This window comes from Eumetopias jubatus, unplaced genomic scaffold (genome assembly GCF_037043125.1).
Source record: "Eumetopias jubatus isolate StellerSeaLion01/CBP00866 unplaced genomic scaffold, mEumJub1_p1.0 scaffold_11, whole genome shotgun sequence".
Classification (NCBI taxonomy): Eukaryota; Metazoa; Chordata; class Mammalia; order Carnivora; family Otariidae; genus Eumetopias; species Eumetopias jubatus.
In genome coordinates, this window is record NW_028274817.1 from 83,604,738 (window position 1) to 83,631,791 (window position 27,054).

Here is a 27,054-nt window from a genome sequence, read left to right on the forward strand (position 1 = left end):
CTCTCAGCTCCACATTCAAGTTTTCTTATTAGTCTCATTAAAGGCTGTTCTCCTTACCCCGGAGAAGGGATCCCAGATACTTTCCCCAGATTCAGAGGCTGAGAGAAAAATCCCTGTCTTAGAAAGACTCCTGTTTCCCTCCAAAGATTTTAATGGAGTTTATTACCTAAACATTTTTAATCCATCTGAGAAAAGTCAGTTTTAGATTCAGAGGGCAATGCAAGCAAAGAAGAGCCAGTCTTTCTGATTAGGTACTAGTTTTGAGGCTATAGGAGGCAACATAGGAGTAAAATCTCAAGTGGCTTTCTTAACCCAAGGTCTTCTAGAAAGCCTCAAATGATGGATACTAGGAAGATTTCACCTTTCCAGGCCTTGGTAGGACAATTGTGAAAGTTCTACCATCATGGACTGGTGACTTTTGACAAGGTCACTATAAAAAAAAAAAAAAAAAAGACAAGAAAGCTGGGTATTTCCAAAAGAACATCTTTAAGGGCTCTGACAAGTGGTCAAGATGTACTGTTTGGTATCAGAACTGTTTGTATAAAGTGAGAACCTCATACATGGGGAGAAGAGACTTAAGTAACACGGCAAAGAATGGAACCCACAGAATGGGTAGAAGATCACAGGTAGAACACTTGCTGCTTTAAACATTGATATTTGTTATGTTAAACTCTTTTCCAATTTCTCGGAACACCTGAGCTAGCTTTACCTTTGCTATCACCGGCATGTGCAGGACTGGGCAATCATATCCTCATACTCCTTGTACAAGATACTCCCATTTGCCTCAACCAAAAGGATGCTAATGGGAACATACTTATAAGGAACACAGGAGGGCTGAGGGACACTCTGGTCCACCAGCTCATTGACAAGGTTCTGAATGATGGCGTGATTGGGGGAATTGAGACCATAGTGTAGTACCCGAGGGCAGGCTCCTTTACAGTAGTTTGGGGTATATACGTGGGGAGCAATAATCCAGTGATCCCAGCCCAGCTGGTGGAAGCTGACCTGGAAAGGGTGGAGGGAACACTGGTTACTTTTAGGCCCATCATGTTCCTTGGAGAGGCCAGGGACCCAAGATGTGATACGGCCTGCTTGCCGGGTCCTCCGCAAGAGAAGAGAAGAGTCCCTTTCCGTGAACTCCTCCAGGCCTCTGGGGTGAAGTTTGGCCTTCTGAACACTTTTATGAGTGTCATTGACATAGAGTAACAAAAAGGCGGTGTCCAAGGATGAAGTACCATGCCACTGAAATTCAAGAACCTCACTACCATTTTGCTGCTGGCACATGAAGCGGAGTCGTAGAACCCTGTGTCCTTTGGGATTCCAGAGCCTTTGCCGAACATGTTGTGTGATATCCATCTCTGTCCAAGCTTTGGACAGCAAGGAAGGCTTCAAGGAACCTCTTCCTGAAGGAAAGTGGTTGGTTTGGCTTTTCTGGATCCAGGGTTCCACATGGCAGGAGAGATGGAAATGAGCTAGGTGGAGTTGATGGCGGTAAACCACAATGGCTCTGACTAGTTGGTATGCTACTTGGTTTGGTCTCAGAGGAAAATCCAGGGTCTTTATATGCCAGGGGCCTGCATTAGAGGGGACAAGAGCAGAGGATTAGCTTCTTACCTGCTAGCCTGGATCTCCCTCACAAATCTGCTCAATATAAACTAACAGCTGTAAGCAGTCCTAAAAATAAAGATCATGATAATCACTATCATCTGTTGAGCATTTACTATTAGATGTTTTAAAGCATTAGCTCTTTAATCTGCAATAGCCTTATGAGATAGTAATTATCACCATTTTGCAGACAAGGAAATTGAGGCTCAGGGAAGCTATGCCAGAGGACATATAGCCAGCACGTGGTAGAATCAAGATTTGAGCCCAAGTAGGTTTCCTTTAAAAAGAAATTGTGTTCCATTTTTAGATCACTCAGCACTAGATGGGAAAAAAAAAAAACCATCAAATATGGAATTCTTTTGTGTGTATGGAAGAGGATAGTCTTTATTATTTGACTATTAAGAATGATCAATTAAGAGAATTGTTGAGACATGCATGAATTAAGAATGAGTCCTTCTGTCATATCATTATACAGATGCAACTTTGAGGTAACAGTCCGATATTGGGGATTATCTATGGCCTGCCATCACTTCAGATCTAGGGCCAAGATGCTACAAAATAATTCTATTTACCCTAGTGGGGGCAGCTGTTTTGCCATTTCTACCTTCTACATTAAGAATTGCTTCTTGAGCAGCTGTTCCTTCTTAAAACTTTTCCCCCTTAACCCTCAGTCTCTCTTTGTTCATTCTTTACTGGAAATGATTCTTCATATATTGCATTAATTGTACCACCATTCCCCTAAATACCATTTTCAACAAGGCCTTGGTCAGATAAATATTTTGTTTGCTAAGAATTCTACTAGAAGCTGAAAACCTCTTGGCCATTAAGCGTTTTAATCCAGACTGAAATGCTGACACCCAGTGGCCAAAGGGTTGGAAGGCTGGGCCTGCAGTGCTCTAAATTTCTGCACCCCCTCCTGGAAAAAAGGTCAAGAGCAAAGATTACAAAAACCAGGCATTGCAGGAAAATGCCTTTTATCTTCAAACATCTTATCGCTAAACATTTGCATGTTAATTTACATGTCATTTACCTAAACTTCCTCCTCCACTGAATCCACAGGTTTGGATTTTTCAGTAGGCCTGGACTGGGCCAATGTAGAAGGGCTTTCATGTCTTGAAGCATCAGGATATTTTTTCATAGTTCAGATTCAACTTATGCTCAATACACCCTCAGGTTTGGGGCACTGGACATCATTCACACAAAGCCCAAGCCAGACTTGTATTTGCTTTCTCAAGTTATTCTACATTGCCATCTTATAACCATCTTTTCAAGAGGCCCACCCATACACCTGCCCCACCCTGCCTGAGAAGGAGCCCAACCCAATCTCTAGCAGGCTGTCTGGTGAGGAACTGCCCTTTCCTTTCAGACCTTGACATCACATATTTCCTGAAGCAGGGTGGAGTGGCTAAGGATCAGAGCCAGGAAGGGTCTGCTCAGAATTTTTCAGGGAAATGGCTGACTCACACATCCTGTGTGATTGAACCTGGCATAGCTCTCCAGGCAAGTTCAATTCAGCTGGGTCATCTCCTAATGGAGATATCTGTCCCTGTGCTCTTGTCATCCATTTCTGGATTCTTTCCAGAGTCCCTAGATGCCAGTATGTCCCACAGTCAGACCAAGATAGTGCCCTCCTTTCTAGCTCCATATCATCTGTACAAACTTTATTTGCACAGCTTTCTGCTGCGCTCAGAATGAAATCCAGATTCCTTACAATGGCCTATAAGTTCCTGCCTCTCATCAGCCTCATTCCCTGCCACTCTCCACAATGCTCAATACGGTCCAGCCACACTGATCTTCCTTCTAATCTTTAAGTCAGACAAGCTTGTTTCCACCCTCCAGGCCTTTGTACACATTGTTCCCTCTGCCTAAATCAGGCTTCTCTCTACTCTTCTCATGCTTAGCTTCTTATCTTACAGGTCTCAGCTCAAATGTCACCTCTTCGAAGATGCATTCCCTGACAATCCCATATAAAGGGAGGATTTGTTATTCTCTATCAAAACCTATTTCATTCTTTGATAGCACTTACAATTTGCAATTATCTGTGTTTACTTATCTGTCTCACCCATGAAAACCATGCCTGTCTTGATCATATCTGTATGCCAGCACCTAAAACAGTGCCTAGCCTTCAGTAGGTGTTAAATATTTGTTGAGTGAATCTCCACCCACCCCAAGCTATTTTCCCTTTCCTCAGTCAGAATGCATGTCTCTGCCTCTGTGCATAGTCTCCTTACTCCTTCCTCAGGGTCCAGCTCAAATAGTAGCTCTTCAGTGAAGTCTTTCATGGTCTCCCTGCTTCCCTTTGCTGGCTTTAAGCAGTGACTTATTTCTTCTTTCATGTCCAGGGAGTCCTACTGCTTGTCCTTGTCAAAGCATTGGTCATGCTCTAACACCATTTTGTGATTACTTATCTGTCCATTCTACCTTAATGGGAGCTCCTAGAGGACAGGGAAACAGTTATTTGCCCTTCAGACCCAACCCAAACACTATGCCTGGTGCGCAATTAAAATCTGTTGAGTCAGCACAGCAGAATGATTAAGAGCACAAGCTCTGGAGCCCAAAAACCTGGGTTTGACACCCAGCTCTACCAATTACTAGCTGTGTTACATTAAGTTACTGAGCCTCAGTTTCTTCACCTATAAAATGATTATGTTAATAGCACCTACCTCATATGCTAGTGGTGAGGATTAAGGAAGATAATGTTTGTGTTTTGCCCAATGCCTGGCACATGGTAAACTCACAATAAAGGTTAGCTAGGAGAACATTGGTTGTTTCATTTAAAGGAGGGAATGTAAACTAGGAAAGGCCCAAAATTAATCTCACCAGGTTCCCAAGATTTCCTAGAAGTTGATGACTTTCTGCATTCCCTAGAAAGCCCTGCACTTCAGAAGCCCACTGGTTTCCTGGATCAGTATCTAATGAAGATATTTTTAAAATCAAGCATCATGGGAACAAAGAAAATTCCAAAATACCTTTAGTACCAAAAACCCAAACTAACAACATAGACTTAATAGAAAAACTGCTTGGTATACAAGGATATCAACGTACTATATCTAAACACTTGAGAGGTTATGGGGACTTCAGAATCAGGCAGTCAACATCAAATCCTATCTCTGCTACCCACTGTCTATGTTAACTTTGCAAGTTATTTGACTTCTGTGTTTTAGTTTTCTTATCTTTAAAAATTAGGCTAATTGCTCCATGACAGCTAATGGTAGTAGTCGTCCTTAAGGATTATATGTTCACCTAACCAGGTATACAGATCTTCTGATATTTGTTTCTGTCCATTCTTGTAGATTTCCCCAACTCAATATCCTATGCTCTTTGCCTTGTAAGAATACAACCACATATAAAGAGCCCCCCCCACAAGAAGGCATAGAAATATTTCTCAATTATAGTTTTCAGTGACATAACAAACAATAAGACTTTCTTTGAAAGATAGGAGCTGACATGTCATTCAATTTTCCTGAGGTCTAGGAGAGATTCCTCAGGTAGGCCCCAAGGAAATCTGTTCTTAAATTGGGACCCTGGAGGGAAGCAGGCTTGAAGCCAACTTCTTCCAACTTTTCCATCCTTTGAAATCCAAGCCTGAGAAAACAACTCACACACTAGGCAATGAAGCCTGACAATGAACTCACAGATCCTCTTTCTCTACACTTTTTCCCCATTTCTCTTCCCTACAGGACAGTATGGTATGATAACTCACCTCTGAGAGGCCTTGCTACGGTGGACAAGGGTCTCACCAGCCTCACCATGGTGGCCCCAATGGTGCGGTTCTCCCTCGGGTGCCCACGTGCATCAGCTGAACGCTGGTACAACTCCAGCATGTACCGCAAAGGATGCCCTAGGACCTGGGGCTTCCTCTGCTGCTTGCCAGGAGCTTCTTCTAGCAGCTCCCGAATCAGGGGCAAGGAAGGGGCATCAGCCATGAGGGCAATAGAGGGCTGCCCTACCTCTGTCATTTGGACCCTGTGTTCCATAAAAAGCAACAGTCCCCAAAGAAGAATTCTAAGGATGCTGAGGAGGACCATCTTGAAAGATGTGGTGTTCAGCAACACGTTCCAGCCCAAGCTCAAAGGATGTCACTCTGAGCCTTTCCTTTCACATAGGTAACTGCATCTTGCTCCACAACCACAAAATATGGGGCAAGAAGAAATGAGAGGCAAGCAGGCAAGTCCTATGTCAATTCCTCTAGGAGAATCTTCTGGACCAAAGGAGGTCTTCTAACTTGGCCTCTTCACATCAAAACAAACAGAAACAACAGGTAGGACAACACGGCATATCCTTCCTGCTCTTCAGGGCTAGGGATAAGATAACACTTACTCGGATACTGAGGTAACCTTAAAGGAGAGGTCCATTCCAGGACCTGCTCCCTTACCTTATCCACTAGGATGAAAAAAAGCAGCCCTTGCTTGCTGTGCTCCACAGCTTTAAAGGTAGTTTCTTAATTAGTCATTAAAGGGCCAGAGACTTCTTGCTTCCATCCCACTTCCATGTAACCTTTCCTCTTAAAGCAGCATTTCCCAAAATGTGATCTGCTATTGACTTGCAGTGAAACTATCTTGGGTGATTGTTAAAAATGCAGACTCCTGGGTCCAAACCAAAGCATGGAATCTCTAGAGGTGAGGTCCAGAAATCTGAATCTTAATAAATGCTCCAAGAAGTTTCCATGAACACTAAATTGTGGAAACCACTGTGAGTGTGGCTATTGGAACTTGAAGAAGATGCCTTAACAGTGGTTCTCAATCTTGGCTATACATTGGAATCATCTGGGGAGCCTTAACTATTACGGATGCCTGGGAACCATCCTCAGAGATTCTGATGTAGTGGATCTGGGCTGTTATTAGGGCATTAGGATTTTTTTAACTTCTGCAGGTGATTTTAATGTGCAGTCAAGTTTGACAGCTCTGACTCAGAATTTCTGGTTTACCGTGGAAGATGTTAAGATCCTGAGTGGGCTTCATCAGAGAAGTCTGGAGACAGTGGAAGATGAATCTGTAGAAGTTGGCTGGGAGCTCATCTCACTTGACTGGTTAATGGAAGGCAGTGGACTGGACCAGTTAGTTAAGGCTGCCCCAGACCAGGATTCTACAAAAAAAACTGGTAGGTGTAGTCCTGGCAATCTCCAAGTAGAAGTAGTTCGTTGGGGCTCTAAGGAGAAGGTGAGGCAGGAGGTCAAAACATAGCTCTAGGAGATGATGAGGCAAACATTTGTAGGAGGCCTTTACCTCATACCAAGAATATCTATGGACAGGCACCCCTATTGTGTAACCAGCATGGACTTTGTAATCACACAGACCTGTGTCTGAATTGTGATTTTGCCTCTTAGCTATAATTTAACACCTCCAACACAAATCTTTCATTTTCCTGAAGTAAAATGAAGATAACATGTTTTATCTCACAAGTTGTGAGGATACAAGGAAATAAGCTATGTTAATTACACAAAACCTAATTAGACACATGACATATTGTTACATGCTTGACAGTATTTATTCCCTTCTTCCATTTTTACTAACGTGGCCTTGGTCCCTGGCATGTATTATAAAACATAATACATGCCAGGGACCTCTGGGTCTGGACTCAAATCCCAACTCAACAACCCATTAGCTGAGTGACTTAAGCAAGGTTTCTGCCAGCCTGAGTTTCTTCATCTGTACTGCTGGCTCCTTCAAAGAGTTGCTGTTGTTGTATGTTGTATACATTTGTATTGTATGCGATAATATACAAGTAAAAGATATAAACAGATGATTCATAGTAGGCAAAATCTGAACAACTAAAATATATGAAAATATGTAATAGAAATCAGAAAAATCCTATTTAAAACCACATGAGATATGATTTCATACCCTTTGGATTGGCAGCATATTAAAAGCCTGACACAATATTAAGTTCAGGTGAGGATATAGAACACAGGTAGCTCTCTTACACTGCTGGTGGGAATGTGATTTGGTAAAATTGTTTTAGAGAATAATTTAGCATTATCTCTAGTGAAGATGAAGATATATAATTCAGCAATACTATTGCTAGAGCAGTAGGTTTTAGACATTTTTGTCTGTGACTCACAGGAATACATTTTATATTGCAACCCAATACAAATATTAGCGCACACACTCACACACTCATATATACCCAAAGTAAACATTCCCTGAAACAATTCTTATCCTTACAATGAATTGGGAGGGGCAATATATCATGATGGGTAAGAACATGGCTCTGGAGCCAGTATCCTAAGTTTAAATTCCACCACTTATTAGCTTGACCTTGGGCAAGTTACTCAACTCTGTGTCTCAGTTTCCTTGTGTGTAAAATAGAAACCATAGCCCCTTCTTTGCTTCAATTTTCTAATATGTAAAATGAGATTAATCAAAAGACTTGCATCATAAGATTTTTTTGAGGATTAAATGAGTTAATACATGTAAGGCACTTAGAACAGTGCCTGACACGAAGTATTAGACAGAAGTTAATTATTGTTACATTTGATGCAAGTTGTGCTCTCCAGAAAGCTGGGTTCACCCTGATGGGCTAGTTTTGGCTTTGTGAGCAATGTAGAGGTAGTCAAAAAGCCTCTCTGTCCTCCATGTCCACACTACTACTCCTTTCTCTCTTACCCCCTTCTCTGCCTCCCCAACATTCTCTTTGGCCCTTGACCTCTGTCTGTTACCACTTTAAACTTCCTATCTTTCTATCCAACATAACTAAATAAAACAAGTTGTCAGGACAACTAGCAAAGGGTCCATATAAAGGTTTTGGGCACAGTTTTCTTTGATGTTTCAGTGGTATTGCATTGGGACTACATCTGTCAACATCTTTTTCTAACATCTTTTAGTAGTGAAATATTGATACAGGGCCAAAAGAAATAAAAACAGACAACATATTACACTGAAAAGAACATGATTTGGGTTTGAATTTCTGGTTCTATAATTTTTTTCCGCTTCTTAATCTCTCTAATCTCAGCTTTCTTAACCATAAATTGGAGATATTCTTTACCTTCTAGGACTGTAGTGAGATTTAAATGAGACAATATATAGAAAGTATCTAGCACATAGATAATCCCAAATAAATGGTAAATTTTATCATAATAGCCTATGATTGGGCGCCTGGGTGGCTCAGTCGTTAAGCGTCTGCCTTCAGCTCAGGTCATGATCCCAGAGTCCTGGGATCAAGCCCCGCATCCGGCTCCAGGGAGCCTGCTTCTCCCTCTGCTTCTCTCTCTCTCTCTCTCTCTCTCTCTCTCATGAATAAATAAATAAAATCTTTAAAAAAATAATAGCCTATGATTTTGAAGTATATGTAAAGTGTATCTGAACAAAGGAAATATCTGCTCAGCATCCTTCTAAAGTTCAGCTGAATTTTTATTCCGTTTCTCTATCCACCAGAGCTTCAGGAGTCTCACCTGATTGAATAGGTAAGCTTTCCTATTTTCAGGAAAAGATTCAATTTCTTATTTCATAAAAAGATCCAAGAATCAACTCTATTCTTATCACCAGAATTGAAAGAACTGACATGATTATTTCTTGGAAATGCCCCCCTGGTGGGCCCAATGTATGCTACTGCCCCAAACCTCCAGAAGAGGGCACCAACTGTCTTTCTAGCCTTATGGTTGGGGGTGGGGTGGGGTGAAAGGGTGGGTTATAGGTGATTGGAATAGGATCTTCTAAAGGATATTTACCAGCCCTTCCTGCTTTAGCGGGAGGCCAGTGTGTGAAAACACTACTTTTTATAAATCGGACAGTTTAGGAAGTGATTGTTGACATGACAAAAGAGGTTCTTGACATAACAAAATGGGCCACCACAAGTTGCTTTGCGTAGCAGGAACCCCTAATGCATAGTGAGGGTTAACTTTTAAAACAGTAATGTGTTGGCATACTGTTAAAATGCATGAAATTTTAAAAAGAATCAATTTTTATCCAATTTTGGGGAACATGTCTTTTGTATAAGGTACACATGTATGATGGACTCCTTCTTTTACATGATTATAATTCACATTTTCTTGCAACTGTATTTATTCAACAAATATTTCTAATAGGCACCTTCTATGTGGTTGTGTTAGGTGTTAAGAGTGCAGGCCTACAGCCAGACTGTCTGGGTTCAAATTCTAGCTCTAACACTTAATTAGCTTGCTCATTTTGGACAATTGGCTTAATCTCCCTGTGCCTCAGTTTCCTCATTTAATAATAAGGATAATAATAGCACTACTTTAGAGAACTGTTGTGAGGATTAAGGGACTTAATGCATGTGATAAGCATACTATGTTCTAGACAGTATACGAGACCCAGAGGGTACAGAAATGAATAAAACAAATCCTATATTCTTAGCAGTCCTAGGCACTATGCTAGGCACTGAGATTGGGTGGGGGATACCAAGATAAAACAGATAGTTTCTATCTCAAGAAGATAACAACCTTGATAGGGACATAAAAGATAGGAAACATTTCCTATAACCATGACATTTCCTCTGATTACTATTCTGAGTCCTTGAAAACTGGACCTTTTTTCTAGATATGTTTTGTTTAAAAAAATCATTTTCCATGAAACAGGGAATATGATGTATTTTATACAAATATTTATTAATTTGGCACTAGACTATAACATTTTACATATTATGTCTTATTTTATCTTTGTATTAGCTCTATGAGTTAAGTATTATCATTCCAATTTGTGGGGAAAGAAATTAAAGATCAGAAAAGGAAACTTGCCTATGGTTAAACAGCTTTCAGATAGTGAAATCTACTATGACTTGGACCCAAGTCAGGCTGACCTCAGAGCCCCTCTCTGTATCTTGTAAGTTTGCTCTTTAAGCTGCCAATGAGTATTTAGCCCCTTAAGAAGACCTAGTTACCCTACAAGGTAATCCTACAGATATTCCTGAACATGATGACAAAATATAAGCTCTGTGAAGTCAAGGATCATGCCTTTCTTATTCATTATTATAGGTGCTCAATCAATATTTGTAGAACAAATGGTTCTAATAGGAGCCTATTGTTCTTGCAGAAATCTAGGCTGATGGGCAGACTCTGGCTGGGTGTTGTAATGTGTCCTCAGAGGCTATCCTGAGTTTTGAGGTAGAACAAAGTCTGAAACAACTTTCCCCTGTGTTTTCAACTCTTTTTGAAAAAAAAATCATTATTACCTGTGTTAAGAAGTCCTTGTGACTCTCTCCATCCCTAAAGATGCCAGAAGCCCCAGGAAAAGAAAGGACCTGCTTTCCCATGCATGGGTACCAAGAGTCACTTCTCACACCACTTGCAAATGGAAATTGCACCACCCTCCCTAGCCTGAAGACCAGGGAAGTTTTAACTCAGTTGTAATTCATTCAGACCCAAACTCAAATGTAGCCAAATCAGCCTTGGATCATGGACCCTGCACTAAAACAAACTCATCAAACCTCAACAGCGTGCCAAGCATTGTTTTGAGTTTATGATAGTGGAACCCAGTATAACAAGGAAAACATGTGCAAAGGTCCTGAGGGTGCAGAAGACCTGTTTAGCCAGAACACAGAGAGAGAATGAGGGAAAGAATCCCAGGTAAGGATGGTATATTAGGTAGGAGCCAGAACATTCATGGCCTTGTAAGGACAGCTGCTAGCTTTACTGCACTTTAATGACATTTAAAACAAGAATGCACAAATCAGAAAAAGATACTGTTTCTGGGTGGACACAGCTCTATGGTTTAGCAAGCAGAGCCTGGGCTGGATTTCAGCTCCCTTGAGAAGGCACTTCGTGTAGTACAGTAACTGCACAGCTATTTGAGACTGCCCTATTTGTAAGTTTTTTGGCCTTCTCTGTGCTTTCGCCACACTGACTTTCTGGTTATCTTTCAGTTTTTCCAACAAACCATACTATCTTTGCCTCAGGGCCTTTACATATACTGTCTCCTTTGCTCAGAATGCTTTCTCCCCTCTCATTCCCTGGGGTACTCCCACTCAACCTTCATATCTCAGCACAAACATCACTTCCTTGAGGAAGCCTTCCCTGAGTCCCAGGATTAGATCTAGAGAGCATTTAAAGAAGATTTGCAATGAGAATGATTTGAATTAGGTTATGAGTAGGATTTTTGTAGGTGGAGAAAAGAAGATATGCCATTCCAGGATCAGTTCAGAATTTTTCAAATATTGCCCTGAACATTGTAAGGATGGATTGAAGGCACCTTGAAAGATTCCTTAAAGCAGGACCTGAGGAACAGTGTCCTTCCTACCATGGGATACATAGGAAGAGTTGGGAAGTAGTTATAAGGAACACATTCAGATACAAGTCGCACATACTGAGTCTACACTGGATCTTTAATGCATGTGTTATTTCATTAATTACAACTTTCTGTTTTACAGAAAGAGAAACTGAAGTTCAGAACAGTTAAATGAATTAACCTGGATCTCACAGTCATAATGAAAGGCAGATTTGCACTCAGATCTCCTGACTCCAGGTCCAGGGCTTTTATCACACCTTTGAGGAGTCTACTTACCATCTACCATACTTTCAAGGCTTGGCTTCCCACTCTGGGTCTCCAGAACTTGGTTTTTAGTGTAGGGATAGAGGAGTTTCTATCTAAATGATCTCTACAAGAGCTCCCAGTGGTGCTTCTGGGATCCTTGGCCTGCAGGAAATGTCCAAGAGAGAATCTCTGGGGACAGAAATCTGAAACATAACCTTGTAAACCTTAGCATAAGGTGTACAGAATTTTAACTTTTATCATTGGTTATAAACCATATCACTCCTAGGCAACTAGAATATCATGTTGTCTTTTAGCCAAGTACACAAACAAGAGCTAAGCAAGACCTAAGCATAATATACTCTGAAAATCCTTTTGGCCTCAGAGACAGCATTAGCTGGTGTAGCCTTTGGAGTTTTCAGTCATTTATGGACACAGCACTATGTCACCAGTAAACCACTGAGCATTCTCTGGCCTCCCTCCCTCTGGTCCTAGTAATCACTTGTACTTTCAAAATTTGATACTAATGCAATTATAGAAAATGCTGCTCTAAACATTGAGATGCATGTATCCTTTTGAATTAGTATTTTTGTATTCTTTGGGTAAATACCTAGTAGTGCAATTCCTGGATCATAGGGTAGTTCTATTTTTAACTTTTTGAGGAAACCCCATACTGTTTTCCAGAGTGGCTACACCAGTTTGCATTCCAACCAACAGTGTAAGAGGGTTCCCCTTTCTCCACATCCTTGCCTAAACCTGTTGTTTCCTGTGTTGTTAATTTTAGCCATTCTGACAGGTGTGAGGTGATATCTCACTGTGGTTTTGATTTGATTTTGACTTCCCTGATGATGAGTAATGTTGAGTATCTTTTCATGTGTCTATTGGCCATCTATATGACTTCTTTGGAAAAATGTTTATTCATGTCTGCCCATTTTTAATTGGATTATTTTTTGGGTGTTGAGTTTGATAAGTTCTTTATAGATTTTGGATACTAACCCTTTATCAGATATGTCATTTGCAAATATCTTCTTCCATTCTGTAGGTTGCCTTTTAGTTTTGTTGATTGTTTCCTTTGCTGTGCAGAGGCTTTTTATTTTGAGGTACTCCCAATAGTTTCTTTTTGCTTTTGTTTCCCTTGCCTTAGGAGACATATCTAGAAAAATGTTGCTATGACCAATGTCAAAGAAGTTACTCCCTGTGTTCTCTTCTAGGATTTTTGTGGTTTCATGTCTCACATTTAGGTCTTTCACCCATTTTTAATTTATTTTTGTGTATGGTGTAAGAAAGTGGTCCAGTTTCATTCCTTTAACATGTTGCTGTCCAGTTTCGCCAAAACCATTTGTTGAAGAGACTGCCTTTTTCCCTTTGGATATTCTTTCCTGCTTTGTCTACAATAACTAAATTATGGAAACAGCCCAGTGTCTATTGATGATGAATGGATAAAGAAGATGTGGTATATGTATACAATGGAATATTACTCAGCCATAAAAAAGAATGAAATCTTGCCACTTGTAACAACATGGATGGAGCTAGAGAGTATTATGCTAAGTGAAATAAGTCAGAGAAAGACAAATACCATATGATTTCACTCATGTGCAATTTAAGAAACAAAACATATGAACAAAGGGGAAAAAAAGAGAGAGGAAAAGCAAGAAACAGACTCTTAACTATAGTGAACAAAATGATAGTTACCAGAGTTGGGGGGATGGGTTAACTAGGTGATGGGGATTAAGGAATGTACTTGTGATGAGCACCAGGTGTGGTATGGAAGTGTTGAATCATTATATTGTACAGCTGAAACTAATATTACATTGTATGTTAACTAACTGAAATAAAAACTTTAAAAAAATTCATACTAAAGCAAATAAGCAGGTAACTGCCCTCTCACATTAGAGATAGGGAGACTGTTTTTCCCCTGAAAATCCTACCATTTTCTATTAGATGTCAGCTTCTTAGGGGTTGGGCATAGGTGAATATCAATGGATATTGGGCCAGAAAAACTTAATACAAGGAAGACATTCTGGATATTTGGGACAGGAAAGTAGGAGATTAAGAGAAGCCTCTTCAAAGACTCAGCAGCTATTTTCCTGCTCTGCAGGTCTATGAATCCTGTCCTTATCTCAAAAGCCAGTGTAGAATTTGGTGTTTAAAGGGAAAAAATTTGGGATGCCTGGGTGGCTCAGTCAGTTAAATGTCTACCTTCGGCTTGGGTCATGATCCCAGGGTCCTGGGATTGAGTCCCATGTCAGGCTCCTTGCTCAGTGGGAAGTCTGCTTCTCCCTATGCCTGCTGCTCTGCCTACTTGTTCATGCTCTCACTCTCTCACTCTCTCTCTCTGACAAATGAATAAAATCTTTAAAAAAAATAAAAAGGAAAAATTTAATTGGCAAAGAAGGAGTCAAACTTTCACTCTTCACAGATGACATGATACTCTATGTAGAAAACCCAAAAGTGTCCACCAAAAAATTGCTAGAACTATTACAGGAATTTAGCAAAGTGGCAGGATATAAAATGAATGCACAGAAGTCAGTTGCATTTCTATACACTAACAGTGAGGCAGAAGAAAGAGAAATCAAGGAATTGATGCCATTTACAATTACACCAAAAACCATAAGATACCCACGAATAAACCTAACCAAAGAGGTAAAGAATCTGTACTCTGAGAATGATAGAGCACTTATGAAAGAAATTGAGGAAGACACAAAGAGATGGAAAAATATTCCATGCTCATGGATTAGAAGAAAAAAATATTGTTAAAATGTCTATGCTGCCCAAAGCAACCTACACATCCAATACAATCCCTATCAAAATACCATCAGTGTTTTTCACAGAGCTGGAACAAACAATCCTAAAATTTGTATGGAACCATAAAAGACCCAAATAGATAGAGGAATGTTGAAAAAGAAAACCAAAGCTGGTGCCATCACAAGTCCAGATTTCAAGATGTTTTGCAAAGTGGTAATCATCAAGACAGTATGGCACTGGTACAAAAACAGACACATAGATCAATGGAACAGAATAGACAACCCAGAAATGAACCCTCAACTCTACGGTCAACTCATCTTCAATGAAGCAGTAAAGAATATCCAATGGAAAAAAGATAGTCTCTTCAACAAATGGTGTTGGTAAAATTGGACAGCCACTTGCAGAAGAATGAAATTGGACCACTTTCTTACACCATGCACAAAACTAGACTCAAAATGGATGAAAGACCTAAATGTGAGACAGGAATCCAACAAAATCCTAGAAGAGAACACAGACAGCAACCTCTTTGACCTCAGCCACAGCAATATCTTTTGTGAGACAGGAATCCATCAAAATCCTAGAAGAGAACACAGGCAGCAACCTCTTTGACCTCAGCCACAGCAATTTCTTGCCAGACATGTCTCCAAAGGCAAGAGAAACAAGAGTAAAAATGAACTATTGGGACTTCATCAAGATAAAAAGCTTTTGCACAGCAAAGGAAACAGTCGACAAAACTAAAAGGCAACCTACAGAATGGGGAGAAGATATTCGCAAATGTCTTATCAGATAAAGGGCTGGAATCCAAAATCTAAAAAGAAGTTATCACACTCAACATCCAAAAAACAAAAAATCCAGTCAAGAAGTGAGCAGAAGACATGAACAGACATTTCTCCAAAGAAGACATACAAATGGACAACAGATGCATGAAAAAATGCTCAACATCACTGGGCATCAGATGAATGGATAAAGAAGATGTGATATAGGGGAACCTGGGTGGCTCAGCCATTGAGTGTCTGCCTTTGGCTCAGGTCATGGTCCCAGGGTCCTGGGATAGAGCCCCGCATTGGGCTCCCTACTCGGTGGGAAGCCTGCTTCTCCCTCTCCCACTCCCCCTGCTTGTGTTCTCTCTCTCACTGTGTCTCTCTCTGTCAAATAAATAAATAAAATCTTAAAAAAAAAAAAGATGTGATACACACACTCACACACACACACACACAATGGAATATTACTGTGATACACACACACAACGGAATATTAGTCATCAAAAAGAATGAAATCTTGCCATTTGCAATAGCATGGATGGAACTAGAGGTTATTAGGCTAAGCAAAATAAGTCAGTCAGAGAAGGACAAATATGATTTCACTCGTATGTGGAATTTAAGAAACAAAACAGGGCTTCTGGGTGGCTCAGTCAGTTGGGCATCTGCCTTCAGCTCAAGTCATGATCCTAGAGTCCCAGGATCAAGTCCTGCACTGGGCTCCCCACTTAATGGGGAGTCGACTTCTCCCTCTGACCCTCCCCCTTCTCATGCTCTCTCTCTCTCTCTCTCAAGTAAATAAATAAAATCTTTTAAAATATTTTTTAAAGATTTTATTTTATTTTGAGAGAGAATGAGACATAGAGAGCACGAGAGGGAAGAGGGTCAGAGGGAGAAGCAGACTCCCTGCTGAGCAAGGAGCCCTAGGTGGGACTCGATCCCGGGACTCCAGGATCATGACCTGAGCCGAAGACAGTCACTTAACCAACTGAGCCACCCAGGCGCCCAAATAAAATCTTTTTAAAAAAAGAAACAAAACAGACGATCATAGGGGAAGGGAAGGAAAAATAAAATAATAAAAACAGAGAGGGAGACAAACCATAAGAGACTCTTAACTATGAGAAACAAACAGAGAGTTGCTGGAGGGGAGGTGGGTGGGGGATAATTGAGTGATGGGCATTAAGGAGGGCACTTGATGTAATGAGCACTGGGTGTTATATGCAACTGATGAATCACTAAATTCTACCTCTAAAACTAATGAAAAAATTAAAATCTCTGTTTTATGAAAAAAAAAAACAATAAAAAAGAATAGATTTAGTACTTGGACCCAAGCCAAGCCCTTGAGACCAACAGTGTGATGTATGAAGGATTATTTTTGGAATGGTCACTTTCTGTCTCCAAACAAATCCTTGACACTGTTCTGCTGTGTAAGGGCTAGAAATGCTTTTGTCTTGCTTTTCACTTTTGATATCAGGAGGAAAATGCACAGGTTGATGTTTCTCCTTCATTGTCCATAACAAATGTTCGCTTCTCCTACTCCTGTGGCAAGACTTCTAAGAAAGACCAGTGCATAAGCCCCCATGGACCTGGGACTCAGAATCTGAGACACAGCCACTGTGGGTCATAAAGCTTAAAAGTTAAGAGTTCTTGTTTCAGTTTTTCCACCTTAGGCCCTGAGTTTTACTGCTTCACTTGGACCATGAGGAGAATCTAATTCCATCTTACATCGAAACTAAAATTTGAAAAAGTAAGTGAAAGTGAAAGACTGAATTAGCCCCAGATAAACTGGTTGCATAAACTTGATGACAATCTAAAACTTTGGCCAAATTTCTAAACAGGCCTCAAATCTTCTGGATTCTCAGGAAAATCTAGTGAACGTTTTTATGGTTCTTTTCTTTTTGTCTTTTCTCAGGTTAAAGAAAAGCTTATGGAAATCCCAAGGATTTGGGACAAAAAAAGAGTAAGAGTATAATAGTCAGCTCAAACTTGGGAAATAATTGTAAAACTGTTTGGGAAGTTTGTTGAGAACTTCACTGAGTTTTCAAAGACAGTTCTCAATCTTTTTGAGTATCCACTCATCAGGCCCTGAAGAAGGCCCCCAAACTCAGAAGGTCCTTCCCCTTTAACAGAGAAATGCACGCTCTTTGAGAAAAACTTATACTCATTTACTCATTCATATATTCACTGAATGAATATACATTAGCTACCTTCTATGTGTTAGTTTTCAATGTAGAGCACACCAAAGAGAAGAGTGATAAGTGTTCCTGTCTTTGTGGAATTTACAGTCAAGCAGGGGGAGACAGTCATTATGTAGACAACCTCAAAAATTAATAAATATTTAAAATTGTAATGTAATGCTATGAAGGAAAATTATGGCCCACACTGGGAGCACAATCCAACAAGGAGGTAAATGTAGGTTGGAAGACCCAATTTAATCAGATGTGTCCAGGAAGGTACATCCAAGAAAGTGACATTTACGTTAAGACATAAAAATTAAGTAGGCGTCTACCAGGTAAAGATTTGGGAGAAGAACATCCCAGGAAGATAATATACCAATATAAAGACTGAGGCAAAAAAAAAAAAAAAAAAAAAAGACCTGGGTATCCTCAAGGTTGAAAGAAAGCAAGTTTGGCATAAACGGAGAACATAAGATGAGGCTGGAGAATTCAGCAGGGGTCAAACCATGCAATGGCCATTTAGATTATATCAATGATTTTGCATTTGGGAGAGGAAGGTTTCAAGAATAATTGAATTCTGGTATATTCCACTGGTGGTCCTTGTTACTGAGTTGTAGAGTACTGGAAGAAGACTAAGTTTGGAGAGGAGGAGAGATAATGAATTTGATTTTGGATAGTATGACTTTAAATGCATGTCAAGTAGGTGATGGATATATTATTTTGAAGTTCAGAAGAGAAATCTAGAAATACAGAGCAAGAGTTGTTGGCATATACATGATTATTGAAACTATGGGGATGGTTGGGTTCATCTGGAGGAGAAAGTACAGAGTGAGAATGAGAGGGCTTAGAGTAAAACTTAGATGCGTCCAATATTTTAAGACTGAGTAGACGTAAGAGGGCCAAAGAGGCAGGAGGAGAGCCAGGAGAATGCTGAGCCCAGGAGCTAAAGAAAGATCATGTTTCGAGAAGGAAATAAAGAATTGTATAGAATTATGCACAGAAATAAAGAATATGAGAACCATCAAGTGACCCTTTGAATTTAGCATCAAGGTCATTGATAACCTTGGTGAGAGTTGTGTTTGGTGAAAAAAATGGTAGCACTAATCTGTTTATATTGAGTTTGAGAGTGAATAGGAGGTGAGACAATGGAAAAAGTGAGACTAGAGAATCATTTCAGAAGTGTGGTTGTAAAGGAGAGAAAATAGATTAAGTGGTAGCTAGAGGAATGTGTGGGATCCAGGAAATTTTTAAATGGAAGAAACTTATGACTGCTGATCAGAAAGTATCATGCACCAATTCCATTTTTCAGGATCCAAGGACTAGCAATTAGTCAAGGTCAGGCCATAGATAGAGTGCTTGGGCTCACTGCCAACAAAAGCTGATTCCTTTGGGGTGTCCTGATCAGACCCGAGTACACTGTTCTCAATTGCTTTTAAATAAGCTATACTTTAGTTTCTCTGATGGCCCCTAAAGGAAGAGGGTTTTTTTCTGTAACATTTATGGGCTAAGGCCCTGTTTTTTTTCACTTGGATGTTATCTTGAAGCTGTGTTTAGTTTTGCTCAACATTGCTCATACTCTACTTGAGTAACTTTTCTAAAACACACATCACTGTCCTGTTTAACATATTTCAAATATTCTCCATGACCTTCAAGATAGTCCCAGACTCCTCAGAATGACAAGCAAGGCCTTTTCTTCCTTTTTTTTTTTTATTTGAGTATACTTTACACAGGATGTTACATTAGTTTCAGGTGTACAACATAGTGATTCAACAAGTTTATACATTATGCTATGCTCACCACAAGTATAGCTACCATCTGTCACCATACAATTCTATTACAATATCCTTGACTAGATTCCCTATGCTGTGCCTTTGATTCCTATGACTCATTCATTCCATAACTGTAAGAAGCAAGGCCTTCTCTGATTTGACCTTGTATAACTATTTTTCAAGTCTCATCTATATTCACATGCACATTTGTATCCTACACTCCCTTTAAACCCAACTACTAACAGTTCTTTGATCCAGTTGAACTCTCCCTTAACCTCCTCTGCCTTTTCTCATGCTGTTCACCTTACCTAGCTAGAATGCTTTCAGATGAGGAGCTCAACAAAAAAATTATTAAATATACGAATAAGTGTATGGATGAATGAATGCATGTATGCATTTACTTCAGTTCCATTCACCATTTTTGAGAGGGGCTACATGGCTGTACATGGTAATGAGTGGGGTCTTCATTTGGGGTAGTTGGAGGATACTTATGTGATAAGATTTTAGGAAATCATTGAGCTCCTCATTGCATTAAACCATCACTCCTGTTAGCCTATCCCTGGACTTTATCCCATCAGAGTTTTATTTCCCTGAACAAGGGCTGGGTGTTACTGGAAGTCCCTGAAGGAGGGAGGAGTGCTAGAAAGGGAAGAGGGGGCCAGACAGAGAAATTGGAAGTGGGAGGTAGCTGTTGGGAAACAGCGAACAGTATCACTTTGCCCAGAAGTGATGTTGGGATGGCACTAAGGCAGAAACAAGCCAATATGAAATATAACCAAGTAACCAAGTGCAAGGAAAAATTGATTTAGAGCCTAAAACATACTTGGGGCAATTTTAATTATCTTGTTGAACTAAAAGGCATATCAAAATCACTTATACTACCCATCCCAGATGCCCAAGGTAGAGAACTCAGTGGAATGCAGCAGGGATTCAGGCCATTTCCAGAGATAGATCATTTCCAACAGAGCCTTTCAGTTTGATGAAGAGGGGGTAGGTAGGCTAGGATCCCCTAGCAGAGCCAAGTCCATGAGAAAAATAGCCCCCCAAATTCCAGGATTTTTACAGTCCCTGTGGAGGGATAGGAAAGGCCTTGCTTACAGATATCACAAACGGGGCGAATAAGTCAAGATACGTCATCTGGCCACTTCAGGCCTACCCATAAGAAGATAATGCCCACCCAGTCTATTGGGCTTTTCTGGGATGGCTAGGATTGGTGTTTCTGGGAATCCAATATCTCAGTTCAAAAGATTTTTACTCTTCTATGAGGGCCTGGACTACAACAGGAGGTAGGAAGTAAGAAAATCAAACTCCATCGTACTTTCCCTTTATACTATGCTTTCTGTCAACTACCAAGCGTAACTTTCATCCATTGGTCAATTTTATTAGTTCTTTGAAGAAACAGGAAATTGGAGAATTGGATAGGAGACAAAGCTTGGGAAAACATAGGAGCAATGAGCAATATGGGCCTGGTTAAAGTCCCGTAGAAGTTGTCAAAGTGTAGTAGAAGGAACACTAGCCTTAGATTCACTTTGTTCAAACTCCACCTTTGCCAATTTATTAGGTATGTGACTTTGGAAAAGTCCCTCATTGAGCCTCAATTTCCCCACCTATAAAATGAAGTTAGTAGTGCCAACTTCACCTATATGAGGATTGAATGCCTAGAACCTAGGAGGTAGTCAATCAATGCTAATTAATTTTCCCCTTATTTGTGGGAAACACCTGAGTGGTAGGTGACTCTTGCTCTGAGAGACAAAGATTTTGAAATCCCAAGTTCTGAGTTGAGCAGAAAGAGCTTATCTAAGGGCTCAGATCTTACAGATGGGGTATATAGAGGGGAGAATCATTGGATGAATGAAGAAAGTACAACTGTAGCTGGGGATTATTATTTGAGTACTTTCTATATGGGTAGGCTGAGTTGGGGGTAAATGAGAGATGTAATAGGGATGGTAACACCATAAAATTTGGACATCTTACCCTGTCAGGCTCAGCTTTACTTGTGTTGTCTTGCATAAGCCACTCTGTTTTCACAATTCTAATCGCTTTCTCTTCTCTCCTGCCCCCATTCCTACCATCAGATCAGGATGTAATACAGACTAATTACTGTTTACAAACTATGAAGCTCTGGATGCTCTGTGGAAAAAAGGAAAGGAGGGTAAAATTGAGATAGAGTGGGATAGAGGGCAGGGGCAGGCAGGGTGTCATCATCAGTGAAAGAAGGAGGTCTAGAGAGATGTTCTGGAAAGATGTTTTGCACAAAAAGGGGTATGGTTTGCATTTAACTTGTGGAATTTGAGACCGAGGTTTATAACTATCTCTTTCTCAAGAGTAGAATTGGGCTGAGTGGCCCAATTGGAGAACCTTGCTTTGCGCCAACTAATACAGAGGTTGAGAACATGAGTTTATATTGTATGACATGGACATTTTCACAAGATTGATAAGGGTTTTGTGGTATGAGTAGAGCTGGGGAGGACTGGAAAATAATATTTGCCATGTGATCATTTGGGTGATTTTTATATTAATCACTTGTGTAAGGAATTCTACAAGTAGCCATATTAAACAGGCTTTTCTTTCAATCTTTCTACTCCCTGGAGATATAGTTCTATCTCTTTCCCTCCTCTCACCATTAAACTGGCTTCATAATTCATAATTGTACACTGACTTCTGCTTCTGCTCTTCAACCTATACTACTATCTGAGATGTTTCAACAGCTTCCATATCGTCTAAATCTCTGTTCTCTTTTGTGATTTTCTAACATTGCTGATTTATTCCTCTTTGAAACTTTTTCCCCCTTGGCTTCCATGTGCCAGCACATGTCAGGTTCTCTTATTACCTTTCTGACAGCTCTTTCTTTGCTTTTTAAGGCTCCATTTTTCCACTGGCCCACTCAGAGCAGGTTTTCCTCATGATTCTCTCTCTCTCTTTTTTTTAATTAACATTTAATGTTTTATTTGTTTCAGGGGTACAGATCTGTGATTCATTAGTCTTACACAATTCACAGCACTCACCATAGCACATACCCTCTCCAATGCATGATTCTCTTTTTTTTCTCTTTCTGCAGACTCTTTCTTTCCACCACATTTCCACAACATCAACCTATCCTCTCTGAGTGATTTTGGTCTCTTCATCTCAATCTCAGGCTCTACTTAGTATTTCTAATTACTATCTGGACATCTCTACCTGGATTTCTTACTGTCAACTGCTACTCTTATCCTAACAACACATATCTACTTTCCCAAGCCAGTTCTCCATCATGTATTCTCTTCTACTATTGCCACTACCACTTTCTCTGCCAAGAAACCCAGTCATCTTTGACTTCTCTTTCTCCTTCAGCCTTCATATTTGGTCCCCACATCCTATTAATTCTTCCTTCAGAAGTATCTTAAATATGTTCTCTCTTTGCCATTCCCATTGCCATCACACTAAGTCTGGTTCTCATTACCTCTCTGCTGAACAATTACAATAACCTCTTTATACATTTCATTATTACTACAACAGCTTGTTTCTTCAGCAAACATATATGGAGTCAATTAACAGCATGCTGGGCACTGGGTATTCAACAGTGTATTTGATTTCAAGGAACATGCAGTCCAGTAGGAAAAACAGACAACTAAAAAGGAAATAACCTTAACAGAGATAAGTGTCAAAATAGATGTAAATTCAGGAAACTGTGAGACAGAGAAGGGTAGCCCCTAACCAAGACTGTAGGGTTAAGGAAAGCTTCACAGAGAAAATGGACTGATAAGTATAGGAGTTTATCTAGCACAGGAGAATTAATACAATATTCCAAACAGAGGAATAAGCATGAGCAAAAGCATGGGAAAAAGAGAGAGCACCCTTTGGGAAATGCAAGTTATTAAAAATGAGTAAGTAGAGTGCAGTAAGAGAAGTGGGGTAGGAGGCTACATCAATTGACAGGGATTAGATTATGAGAGGTCTAGTATCCCAGCTCAGGAGTTTACAGAGCTTGGCAAACTATAAAAAATATTTTAATGAAGAGAGGAACAGTATTTGATTTGTACTTGAAGAAGTTTGCCTTGGCGGTAGCTTGGAGACTGAATCGGACAAGGCAATTCCAATGAAAATCCTAATAATAACTTTTAGAGTCCAGAAAAATACACTTGGAAAAGTAAATGGCAATATAATTAAGCAAATTGTACAAAAGGCCAATTAATAGGTGTCAAGGAAGGCAGGCACGCGTAAAATAACCCCATGGTTAAACCCATTGTGATGGTTAATTTTGTGTCATCTCTACTGGCCCATGGGGTGCCTAGACATTTGGTCAAACATTTTTCTGGGTGTGTTTGTGAGGATAGTCCTAGATGAGATTAAGATGTGAATTGGTAGACTGAGTAAAGCAGATTGCCATCCCTAATGTGAGTGGGCCCTATCTAATTCACTGAAGGCCTGAATAGAACAAAAATGTTGACCCTCCTGTGAAAAAGAAGAAGCTCCTCCTGCCTGACGTGGGTCTTTTCCTGCCTTTGGACTTGAACTGAAAAATCAACTCCTTTGGGGTCTTGAGCCTGCTGGCTCTCAGACTGTAACTTATACCATTAGTTATCCTGTTTCTCACACCTTCAGACTAGGATTGGAACTACATTATCAGCTTTCCTGGGTCTCAACTTGCCTACTACAGATCTTGGGACTTCTTAGCCATCATAATTACGTGAGCTAATTCCTTATAATAGGATACACACACACACACACACACACACACGTATATACACATACATGTGTGTGTGTCTGTGTGCGTGTGTCACATATATATATGCCTTTTGTTGGTTCTATTTCTCTGGAGAACCCCCTGATTAATATAGATTTTGGTACTTAGGAGTAAGGTACTGATGCAACAAATACCTGAAAATGTGGAAGTGACTTTGGACTTAGGTAATGGCTAGAAGCTGGAAGAGTTTTGAGGTGCATGTAGAAATTTGCACATTGAGGGCAAGTCTGGTGAGATCTCAGACAGAAATGAAGAGCACGTTATTATTGGAAAGAGGAGGGAAGGTGATCCTTGTTACAAAGTGGCAATGAACTTGGCTGAGTTCTGTTCTACTGTTTTGTGGAAGGTAGAACATGAGAGTGATAAAATTGGATGTTAACAGAGGAGACTTCTAAGCAAGGTATTGAAGATGCAGCTTTGGTCATCCTTACTTTTTATAGTAAAATGTGAGAGAAGAGAGATGAATTTAAGAAGGAATTATTAGGAAAAAAGGAACCAGAACTTGGAGATTTGGACAGTTCTTAGGCTATCTCATTCTCAGTATTCTCTATTCTCAGTATATTCTATCTATTCTATTTTTAAAAATCAGGAAGCTTGTCCTGAGGAGAACACTAAGGGTGTGGCTGAACAATCATTTGATAAGGAGTTCCTGGGTGTGACACATAAACTGATTAGCCATCTCAGCAGAAGCTAGAAATAGAGATGGCATTATACCAACAGAAACACTGACAGCTGGGACTAAAAAGGACAGAAAAAATTAGACAAAATGAAGGAAGGCTATCAGACTTGTTAGATCCCACAGGCCTGGACTCTAGATCTCTTTGTGAACATGCACTATTCTTCAAGAAAAGGAAAGAATGACCCCTGGGGCTCCTGAGTCGCCCAGTTGGTTAAGCGCCCAACTCTTGATTTCGGCTCAGGTCCTGATCTCAGGGTTGTGAGATTGAGCTCCGGTAGGGCTCCGTGCTCAGCACAGAGTCTGCTTGGGATTCTCTCTCTCCCTCTCTTTCTGCCCTCCCCCCCACTCTAAATAAATCAATTAAATCTTAAAAAAAAAAAAAGAATGACCCTTAAGGCAATTCAGAGATGATCAGGTCTGTTTCCTTGTTTTCAAAGACTGGGGCTATTCTTTAGTAATTTGACAAGCCAGATGGCCTTTGACTAGAGCTGTGAGGACAGGGCTGCCTAGGGTCTTGTGGGTGGGACTACCATCCCCGTGCATCCAGAAGATGGGTCATTCAGCCAAAGAGAATTATAAGCAGAATCAGACCTATAAATACAGAGAATAAACTGATGGTTACCAGAAGGGGGGAGGGGATGGGGGAATGGGTAAAATGAGTAAAGAGGAGTGAAAGATACAGGCTTCCAGTTATGGAATGAATAAATCATAGGGATAAAAGGTACAGAATAGAAAATGTGGTCAGTGATATTGTAATGGTGTTGTATGGTGACAAATGGTAACTACACTTGTGGTGAGCATAGCATGAGGTATAGAGGTATTGAATCACTATGTTGTATATCTGAAACTAATGTAACATCGTGTATCAACTATATTCATATAAAAAAGAAAAAAGTCGAGCTTTAACATCTAATGGAATTTACCTTGCTAGGTCTTGGACTTGTTTGGGACCCTTCGCTTCTTCCTTCTTTCCTATTTCTTTCTTTTCAATTTGGAATGCGTATCTTATGCCTATCCTACAATTGCATTTTAGAAGTACATAACTTGGTCTGATTTCACAGGTTCTCAACTGGGGAAGAATTGTTTGGTTTTTAGGTGTTGAGTTTGATAAGTTTTTTATAGATTTTGGATACTAACTCTTTATCAGATATGTCATTTGCAAATATCTTCTCCCATTCTGTAGGTTGCCTTTTAGTTTTGTTGTTTCCTTTGCTGTGCAGAAGCTTTTTATCTTGATAAAGTTCCAGTAGTTCATTTTTGCTTTTGTTTCCCTTGTCTCCAGACAAGTGTCTAGTGAGAAGTTGCTATGGCTGAGGTCAAAGAAGTTGCTGCCTGTGTTCTTCTCTAGGATTTTGATAGTTTCCTGTCTCACATTTAGGTCTTTCACCCATTTTGAATTTATTTTTGTGTATGGTGTAAGAAAGTGGTCCAGTTTCATTTATGTGCATGTTGCTCTCTAGTTTTCCCAACACCATTTGTTGAAGAGACTGTTTTTTTCCCATTGATATTCTTTTCTGTTTTGTCAAAGATTAGTTGACCATATGGTTGTGGGTCCATTTCAGGGCTTTCTATTCTGTTCCATTGATCTATGTGTCTGCTGTTATGCCAGTCCCATACTGTTTTGATGACTATAGTTTGTAATATAGCTTGAAGTCCAGAATTGTGATGCCTCCAGCTTTGCTTTTCTTTTTCCGGATTGCTTTGGCTATTCAGGATCTTTTGTGGTTCCATACAAATTTTAGGATTGTTTGTTCTAGCTCTTGAAAAATGCTGGTGGTATTTTGATAAGGATTGCATTAAATATGTAGATTGCTTTGGGAGGTATAGACATTTGAACAATGTTTGTTCTTCTAATCCATGAGCATGGAATGTTTTTCCATTTCTTTATGTCCTCTTCAATTTCTTTCATAAGTGTTCTATAGTTTTCAGCATACAGATCTTTTACCTCTTTGGTTAGGTTTATTCCTAGGTATCTTAAGGTTTTTGGTGCAATTGCAAATGGGATTGATTCCTTGATTTTTCTTACTGCTGCTTCATTATTGGTGTATAGAAATGCAAGATGTTTCTGTACATTGAATTTGTATCCTGCAACTTTACTGAATTCATGTATTAGTGCTGGCAGTTTTTTGGTGGACTCTTTCAGGTTTTCTACATAGAGTATCATGTCTTCTGGGAAG

General features: G+C 39.9%; 1 protein-coding gene across 1 annotated transcript; it reads right to left on the bottom strand.

The window, feature by feature from the left end:
• Positions 1–717: 717 nt before the first annotated feature.
• Positions 718–5,654, bottom strand: BMP15 (bone morphogenetic protein 15). Its single transcript, XM_028092976.1, has 2 exons — positions 5,309–5,654; positions 718–1,574 (listed from the first exon to the last, which is right to left on the bottom strand). Exons 1-2 carry the CDS (start codon positions 5,631–5,633, stop codon positions 718–720), a joined length of 1,182 nt encoding a protein of 393 aa, XP_027948777.1. The 5' UTR covers positions 5,634–5,654.
• Between the last annotated feature and the right edge of the window lie 21,400 nt (positions 5,655–27,054).